Below are 8846 nucleotides of genomic sequence, written 5' to 3' on the forward strand. Positions count from 1 at the left end.
GTTTATGAGAGGTGCATTCTGTGCATTATGAATTTGGCTGAAGCCAAGGCTGAAGCGAATTTCCTTCCATTTTTGATGAGTTAATGATCAAATGGCAACCTTAAGTTCATCTAGTTTCTCTGCAGAACCAGTTTTGTCAATAGTTTGGGGCTGCCAAGAAATAAATCAGTCTGTGTTTGACCGTTGGAATCAAGGTTTGTGTCTGGATTTACAAATCAAAATGTTAAATACCTAATTTTGGGATGCAAATGCTCATGGCAAGGTGTGTTTTGTCTATAAATTAGGTGGTATTCTGAGCTTAAATGATAAAATATGTATAAGTAGACGATTGTAATATTAAGGCATCAGGTTCAAGCTGCGTTGAGTGACTTCGTCAAGTGACATTAACATTGACGACATGATTGTTACGAAATAATTGCTTTCAGCAGTTGTATGGTAGGTATTAACACTATCAAGAATGCTTAAAGGGACCCTCCCACCTTCAAAAAAGTTTATGAATTGGCATGGAAGTGATGTTGCTCGGTTCAGAAAGAGCGAAAACGAATATCTACCAAATTTCACCGAAAAATATTCACCGGTTTTCAAGATATTATACTTTTACTTTTGTTTACTTTTTTGGGATCTCCGCTGTTTCTAGCGACTTTATTTTAGAAGTGCGGCGTTTGCGGCAGATGTTGCGCGCAAATAGCATATACCACCGCGTGCTACAAAACGTTTTAGTCAAACATTTAAAAACCGTTAGATATCTGCGCTGACGTCACACATTCAGAGGGGTATTCCTAAGCATTAGCCCCTCTGAATCAAAATGCTGCAATTTTGAAATTCAATATTTCCGATTTAAGGCATTTCTCGATGTTGTGAGTGCCGAAACCGGTAATTGTGAGCCAGGGACCCCATTTTGGCTATCTCAACTCAAATCTAATGTTAAGGTGGGAGGGTCCCTTTAACAAGTTTCTCATTCAGAGGTGAACACAAGCAGATATTTTGCATTTGCATATGCCTTGGCAATATGGTGATGTTCAACATAATTTTTCATTTCTATCTGCATTGATAGTATTAAATACTTCAGTGTATGTATGGTTGAAGCTCAAGAAGGCTAGATTTTTTTGAAAATATGTTGTTGTTTTTATGTAATGGTTTGCATCAAACCATCCTTCTGGCCATTCCAGGTTTTGTGTTTAGCACAGATGAGCCGTTTGCCTTGGTGCAGTACGAAGGTGGACCATGCAGTATTATCGCACCAATACAGGCTCACATCTTCAAGAACATGTACAAAGATTTTGGTGACTCCTGGCAAAAGGCAAGCTGTTTATATAGAATATGTTTTGCCATTTGACGCTAGTGTTCTTCTTTTGATGTATCTATGTTGCAGCCATGTTGGGCACCAGTGGCCTGTCGTTGCAATCAATATATGTTATGTTATGTTATGTTATTTTTGTTTTGTTATGTGCAGTAGGTACCTACTTGTGTGATCCTTTCATCTATATTTTATACAATTCAAAGCGAGAAGACATAATCATATATTCATAATTCATTATCATATTCATATATTCATAATCGACAACATTTGCAATATGCACCACAGCAGCCCCAGTACACGTGCTGCCGGACGGCTGTGTGAGCCGACTGTTGCGCCGCAGGTGACGGCTGGGGAGGCGGACGAGCTGCTGGCCGTGTCACTGGCCGAGATCCTGTGCCGCTGCGCCGGAGAGGGCGGCAGCGCGCGCCTGGTGGTACCCGAGTCCGACCCGCCCTCGGAGGGTGCCGAGGACGGCGCGCAGGACGGCCCCGGGTGCCGGCACTCCCCCGGGCGGGAGGCCAGTCCCGGGGAGGGCGGCCGGTCGCCGGAGGAACGCCCGGCCGGACTGCCCTCCAAGCGGCGGCGGATTGAGCCCGCCGGCTTCCACTCCACACTCCGGTAAGTAGGGGTGGAGGGAGAACCAACTGTGCTGGTATGGCCGCCTGTGAACTCTGTCTCAGTTTACGTATAACAGGTATCTGCAGAAACGTCGTCGATTGTTATTGGACAACGATATATAAGCATATATGAGCTATAATTGACATTGCTGCATGGCTGCCTCCTCCACAGCTGACTGAAGAAGCTCAACCGCCATATAACGCCTGATGATCTCACTGTTTCAGGCTCCTCGAGTTGAGTACTGAGGCGGAGGTGGCGGATTTTTTCCGGAAGAACCTGCCCTCGTACCGGGCGGAGAGCGGCGTCCTGGCGTTCCTCTACTCTCTCATACAGACCAAGGTAGGTAAGCGGAGGGGATGAGCCACAGGGAAGGTTATATGGATGCTGGGTAGTTAATAATTCTACATACGGGTATATTATAGTTCAGAAATAATGGCAATCGGTTTTAAATAGTGCATCATCATAGGCATTACCTCACTGAGCTATTGGTGCTATTGGGACTCGTTGGAACGTTTGTTTGACTTCGTGGTTCTTTTTGTGATACATCAAACGCTGAAATGGAATACTCGCCGTACTAACACACTTGTGTCACTTGTGTATATTCATTTCAAGGTTGATTTGTCAATGATAGGCGATTAGGCACATACTACAACATGGCGCCTCTTAAGCTGTCTGCCTGCATGTTTCTCCTCTTCTCTCCTTATTCCGCCCCTGACCTACGGAAATGCAGAAATACTCAGAGTCAAGGAAAGGTATGTAATTTCATTAAACCTGGGTGTATCAGCTATAGGGTCTGGTATGTGGGGTTAAGGGCCCTGCCTGGCGCCTATAACGGGGACACGACCTCGCATAACCTGCCGGCCACTGAACTCTAGTGGATAGCTTCGAATCACTGGCCCTGGTGATTCACTTAGACACAGACTACCTCTGCGCATTGGGAAGGTGAGGTAACTCTGTTTTCATGCCAAACCAATATATTAACATCCTCCTGATTCTGATATACTCTTCGCATATAGCGGCTGAACTGTCAGATAGTTCTTTTGTCACACTAAGTTCAGAATCGGCGATTGAGATATCCGTCGTCAGTAATATTCTGATATAACTGTTATTCTTGCTGCATGATCGAACGCCCAGATCATGCAGCACCTTAATTATCACAATCACTGCAAGTGCTTGCATGCTGACAGCTACACATTAGCTCACAGATGAGCAGTGGGGGATGATCGCCGACCGTAAATCGACGGAAAACTGGTTACAGTGCTATGACAACTTGATAACGTTAGCTGAGTGACATGAACGGCTCGCAGTATGTGCTGCCAAGAGTCGGTATCGGCCCCCGCACCACAATTGCTTCACCAGCAATAACATGAAATATAGGAGCATGCATAACAACTAATCGAATCAGGCAGTATAGTGAACCACAACATGGTATGGTATGGTATGGTATCTTACTTAGATGCTTGTAAGCGGGATGTGTCAATGCTTGCAAGTTGCAGCTTTGTTCGTCAGCCTTGTTCCTGAACACTGTCATAAATGATCGCGATGCGTGAGACCCAATCATGCCTTGCTTCATGCTGCTTTCGCAGGAAAGTGTTAGGCGCTCAACCACACTGCCATAACAATGCTGAGATGTCCGTGAGACGATGCGGCGTCAGTCGGGGGCCATCAGGCTCTGGTTGAAGGCGCCCCAGCTCTCAGTCTCAGAGAGGGACAGGCTCGACTCAAATCGGTCTCTGTGCCGCGGCCTCGGAGTCATTGAGTCGCCCCTCTCGGGCTGTGGCCAGTTTACGTAGATAGGATCGCTCTGAGCCAGCTCCACGCCGCTGCCAGTCAACCTCTCCTTCGTGTCGCTCACAGACTGGGCAGAGTTGCTGCCAAAGCTGCTTCCCAGGGCGGCGAACCTCTCATTCAAAACGCTGATAAGTCCCTGGCTGAAGTCGCTGTCGCAGTCGTCTTCCGAGCCACCGGCTGCCTCAGCCCCGCCCTCGGCGCCACCCACTTCTTCATGTTGCAGGATCTTGACATCAGCTTCAATCGCCTCCTCTCTCGCCGCGGCGGCCATGATTTCATCCGATTCCATCGTTTCACTTCTTGAAAGCTGTCCCTCGCCGTACCCGGACGAGGCAGGCGTACTGCTGTTGGTCGAGCTGATGTCCTCACTCGCCGCGCTGGCGGCGGCTCTCTGGCTGCCGTCAGCACGCTCTGAAACCTGCTGGCCAGGCGATGGTGGAGCCGTCTCTCCCACAGAAGGCGTGGAGGATGAGGGCCTGTATTTCGGCTGAGAGATTCCCAGCCGTTCGTAGCCAAAAATTAACACCATGAAGTCCACGCAGTCCTGTTCTCGAGCCATGTAGAAAACGAACTTCTGATACTGGCAGCACGACTGGATGTTGATCTTCTTGTGGCCATCGTAGTTGATGGTCTGAATGTCCGTCCAGGACAGTGAGAATTTCGGCGTCAGTTTGACCTCGTAGACGCCGACTCCGTGGGCAGTAACCCCGAGCCAGACGTGGTCGCCGCGCTCCGTGGTCACATCGAAGTACGTCACGCCGTACCCGTCCAGCCCCTGCGCCAGCTGAAAGTACTTGGTCAGCGCCTCGCGTTGTGAGGTCCCGGTCAGCCTTCTGTGCAGGCACGCCACCTTCATCTGCCAGGCGGCGTGCGCCTCGCCAGTCAGCGAGCACCGGTGTTCCTGCGGCCCGACGACGGTGGGCGGCTGGACGCTGTCCTGGTAGTGCGTGTGGCGGCAGTGGTCGCTGTAGTCGCCGAACTGCACCTGGGCGGCATAGGCGGCCAGCTGGGCGGCCGTGCTGAATGGACAGGCCAGCTCGCCGCTCCCGATGGCCGCCTGCAGCTGTCGGAAGAGCAGCGCCAGTGCCTGCTCGTCGGTCACGTGAGCCGGCACGTCACTCGGCCAGAAGCGCACCATGAACCGAAAGTGCAGCGGCGACTCCTTGCGAAAACGGCGGCCGCCTAGGATCTCGCTGGCGCGTAGCCACGTGCGCGTGCCTTTGCGGTCGAGGAACTGCAACTCGAAGAGATGCGTCATGTTCAGCCCCAGTAGGCCAGCCACCTTGTTGAACAGGTGCCGACCGGTGGCCTTCCTCTTCACCACGAAGCTGAGCGGGTGGGAGCAGGTCTCCACCAGCACTTCCAGCTGCGCCATGGTGAGACGCTAGGGTCGGTGGTCAGTCAGACTCGGTGTCACGGGGCTCAACACCAGGCGACAGGACACGGTCTTCAACACCAGGCGACAGGGCACTGTCTTCAACACCAGGCGACAGGGCACTGTCTCCAACACCAGGCGACAGGACACTGGTACCGTGCCGGGTCTCGTGTCGACTGCCAGTGACTGGCGTCCGCTCTGCGCGTCTCGACATTAAATCGGACACAGTCGGCTCTGATAGCGGAGTGATAACTAGCTAGGGCTGACGCTACACTCGGAGACTGACTCATTGGAGCGGTGGGGGCGTTTGTCGGGGGGGGGGGCAAAGGGAAGTAGGGAATATGAACCCTATCGTTAGAACAACTATTTTGTTCTCTCTCTCTCTGTATTGGGTGAAGTCGTTGTCTTTCTGAGGACATGGCCTGTCATCGCCGCCCACCAAAGTCCTCCAGCTCGGCCAATGGACAGCAGGATGGCCCAAAATGTAGTGGCGACATTCAGACAATGGAGTAGCACTGCTGAGACAACCTATGAATTCCTCGTCAGAAAGCGGAGCTCGTCTACTTCACCCGGGTACTTCATCTAGTCAATGATCAGTCATCTGACCCAGACATGCCCTATGCAGTGTTCATCATATTTGCAAATATGTAATGGTTAATGATAAAGCCATCATAAGTTTGTTTTTGTTCTACCACTTTCAAAGTTGCTGTGGCATATTTTGGCATATTTAAAGCCAGGATAGATTGCTCATTGTAAATTTCATAAGGTACAGTTTTAAATAATAGTATGTAAAATTTGGCTGAAAATCTCCCAGCCGTGGCCACAGCTATAGCCGTGCTCTTGGAGATATTTGCAGCCCCATAGCTGCATGGAATTGGATGCAGCCAGCCGTAGCCGCAGCCGGCCTATGCGGACCTTTAATTGTCAATATATTTTAGACCAGTGTCATTTGAGAAGCATAGTTGGGCGATGCATCGGGCAATGAAATAAAAAAAACTTATCCTAATAACTATTTTTAAGGTTGATAGTCGCAATTCCAACAGAATTAGACGTCGTCATGCTACCGCCGAGCCCATTCATCTTTAGGCGACCCCCTGGACCATATTCCGCCCCTGACCTCCGTCCCCCCCCCCCCCAGGGCGCGGGCCGGCTGCGCCGTGAGATGGGCGACTCGGAGGAGGCCCTGGTCGACCCCGTGCACGGCCACGGCTCGCAGAGTCTCACCAACCTGCTGGTCACAGGCCGCGCCGTGGCGCACGTCTGGGACAACGTCAAGTACGTCGGTGGCATCGGTCAGTGCAGGGAGCGGGCGGGAGGCCGGTGGGGTGCTGAGAAGGGGCGGTCTCATCAGGCTGTCCGCAGCCGATCAGGGTGCGAACGGGTCAGTGGGGGATCGTGTTGTCTTTTGAGTGGGTTTTATTGTTTAGAAGGCTTATGTGCTGTTGTCTTGGTTTTTGAGTCGTGCCATTTCTCCAGTGAGGTGAATCAGTTGTGTATGTGTATTGTGTAATGATGCCAAAGCTAAAGATTCAATCGATTCCCTCCATCCTGGCCAGGGTTTTCGAACATAATACAGATTAGTATATCGCTCGTCTTCACGACACTGTTGCCACTTCTCTGCCACCTGCTGTCACGTGTCCTCCTCTGTCGCCTATCAGCGCTGGAGGGGGTTGTCTCCCAGCCCAGTGTGGGCTTTCTGACGCTGCTGGAGCGGCTGCACTACTGTACCGTCGGCTGGAACCTCAAGAACCCGCGCTACCCCGTCTGGGTACTGGCCTCCGAGACACACCTCACAGGTCAGCCGCAATCTGGGAGGGGCCGGACCGTCGCGTGATACCTGGGTGGGCTCAGCTTACCTTGACCTGATTGTCTTACTGATATGATAATTCGTTGATCCCATGATTGGGCAACTTTGTTGAGCGATACTCATACGATGCATACTGTGTTTCAGTGCTGTTTTCTCCGGACGGCCGCCTGACGGCGCCACCGTCGGCCCGCCAGGTGGCGCAGCGGTCGTTTGACGCGCTGGATAAGGATCAGGCTGGCTTCCTGCCCACCTCGCAGCTGCCCGAGCTGATGGCCGCCTGCGATCTGGTAGCCGAGGAGGAATAGTGAGTGGGTGGCTGCCGGCGTTCCACCCCTGGGACCTGAAATAATGGCCAATTCGTTTTGTTATATGGCCATTTATTCATTCGTCAATCTGCCGTGTATCCATTTGTCCATCCATCGATTCACTCGTTCATTCATTGACCCATTCATTGATTCATTCATTTGCTCATTCATTTACCCATTCATTCATCGATTCACACATATTCCTTTATGTATGCACCCATTCATTCATTCATTCATTCATTCATTCATTCATTCATTCATTCATTCATTCGTTCATAGTAAGCTGAAGCTCGCCTCCCGAGGCACATATCCTCTCCAGTGACACCGGTCACCCTCACCGATGTATCCGCCCGTCCCCGCAGCGTGGACCTGATGCGGCGGCAGCTGGACCCCGACCAGCTGGGTATCGTGCTCAAGGTGCCCTTCCTGGACGAGTTCTTCCCGGAGACGGCTGACGGCAGGCCGCCCGACTCCTTCACTGTCTACCACTACAACGGCCTGACGCGCAGTAACCCCGGCGGAAAGGTCAGTGACCGGTCAGCCGTCGGCGGGGGGAGGGGGGGGGGGTGAGGGATCACTGGAGCGGTGTGTTATGGTGTTAACGATAAATCACCACATTAACAGACAGCGTGGCTATGTTTACTATCAGCAACCCTCTAACCCTCCCCTATTGACAGGTGCGTCTGGTGAAGGGGACAGGATGTCCTCTCCTGACCCCTCTGACCCTCCCGTATCGACAGGTGCGACTGGTGAAGGGGGACGCCTGTCTTCTGGAGACGGACGTCCAGAGCTCCACGGCCAACAGCACCATCCTCACCTGCCTGCAGAGCCGCTGGCCGCGCATCGACGTCCGATGGCACGGCGCGGCGCCCTCCATCAACTGACGGCCGGCCCGGCCCGCCGCCGGCGACCGGCACCGCTCTCAGGGCTCCCACCGCCACCTAGTGGCAGCGGTCTAGTGAATGGTTCGCCTGGCGGCCGCCGGGCGGCGCTGGTGTCGCGATCGCAGCCGCTGAGCCTCGTCACGTCTGTGATTGCCGATCTGTGTTGAGCTCTTTGTTGCACCACTTGCCAGGGGATCGGGTAGGGAGGGGGGGGGGACGGTCGGACCACACATCATTGCAAATGTGACGTGAATTTTGCCGTATAGTTGTTATGCATAGCAGTGATTTTCTGCGAGTATTCGTGGAGAGTATTCGACAGCGCTATCCATTGTGCGATGCGTTGCGTAATCGGTGCGAAGTGTCGGCGATTCTGCTGATCCGGCGGGCGGTGTACCTGATCTGGTATGTCTCTCTATCTCTCTGTGCTCCCGGCTTACTGGTTCAGTCCTATTCAGCGAGCTGCGAGTCTGTTACACCAATGTTGCACTGTGTCTACACGTAGTCAGACTTTGAATAATATTGTCGCTTGAGAATCACTGAGTTTGAATGCGGTTCTGGTTTGGGACTCCTGGAGATATCAAAGAACCTCGCACATAGAAGGACGGCGAAATACGAAATGCTAAATACAGGCCGTTTAGGCTGAACTTGTCGTAGATGACCACGGAAATATTTTATGCCGTCTTTTTTATCGATGCCTCCCATCACTATGATATGTCGGTCCACACTCGTCAGCACCCAGGGTGCAGTTCAAGTGCGAGTAAGGAAA

The 8846-nt window shown here is 52.1% G+C and overlaps 1 protein-coding gene across 2 annotated transcripts; it reads left to right on the forward strand.

Annotated features, from left to right (window-relative positions):
- On the forward strand, window positions 1–8613 carry LOC122365875 (ubiquitin carboxyl-terminal hydrolase MINDY-3-like). Of its 2 annotated transcripts, none has more exons than XM_043337471.1 (9): window positions 1–194; window positions 1170–1300; window positions 1641–1918; window positions 2143–2257; window positions 6223–6376; window positions 6743–6880; window positions 7036–7195; window positions 7559–7721; window positions 7937–8613. In XM_043337471.1, the coding sequence occupies exons 1-9, from the start codon at window positions 92–94 to the stop codon at window positions 8078–8080; spliced, it is 1386 nt and encodes a 461-aa protein (XP_043193406.1). In that variant the 5' UTR covers window positions 1–91; the 3' UTR covers window positions 8081–8613. The 2 variants fall into 2 exon arrangements, with proteins under 2 accessions (XP_043193406.1, XP_043193407.1); XM_043337472.1 differs by lacking the exon at window positions 1–194 and adding an exon at window positions 204–262.
- The last annotated feature ends 233 nt before the right edge of the window (window positions 8614–8846 follow it).

The sequence above is a fragment of the Amphibalanus amphitrite genome, unplaced genomic scaffold (assembly GCF_019059575.1).
Source record: "Amphibalanus amphitrite isolate SeventyFive unplaced genomic scaffold, NRLGWU_Aamphi_draft 000769F_arrow, whole genome shotgun sequence".
In the NCBI taxonomy this organism is placed as follows: domain Eukaryota; kingdom Metazoa; phylum Arthropoda; class Thecostraca; order Balanomorpha; family Balanidae; genus Amphibalanus; species Amphibalanus amphitrite.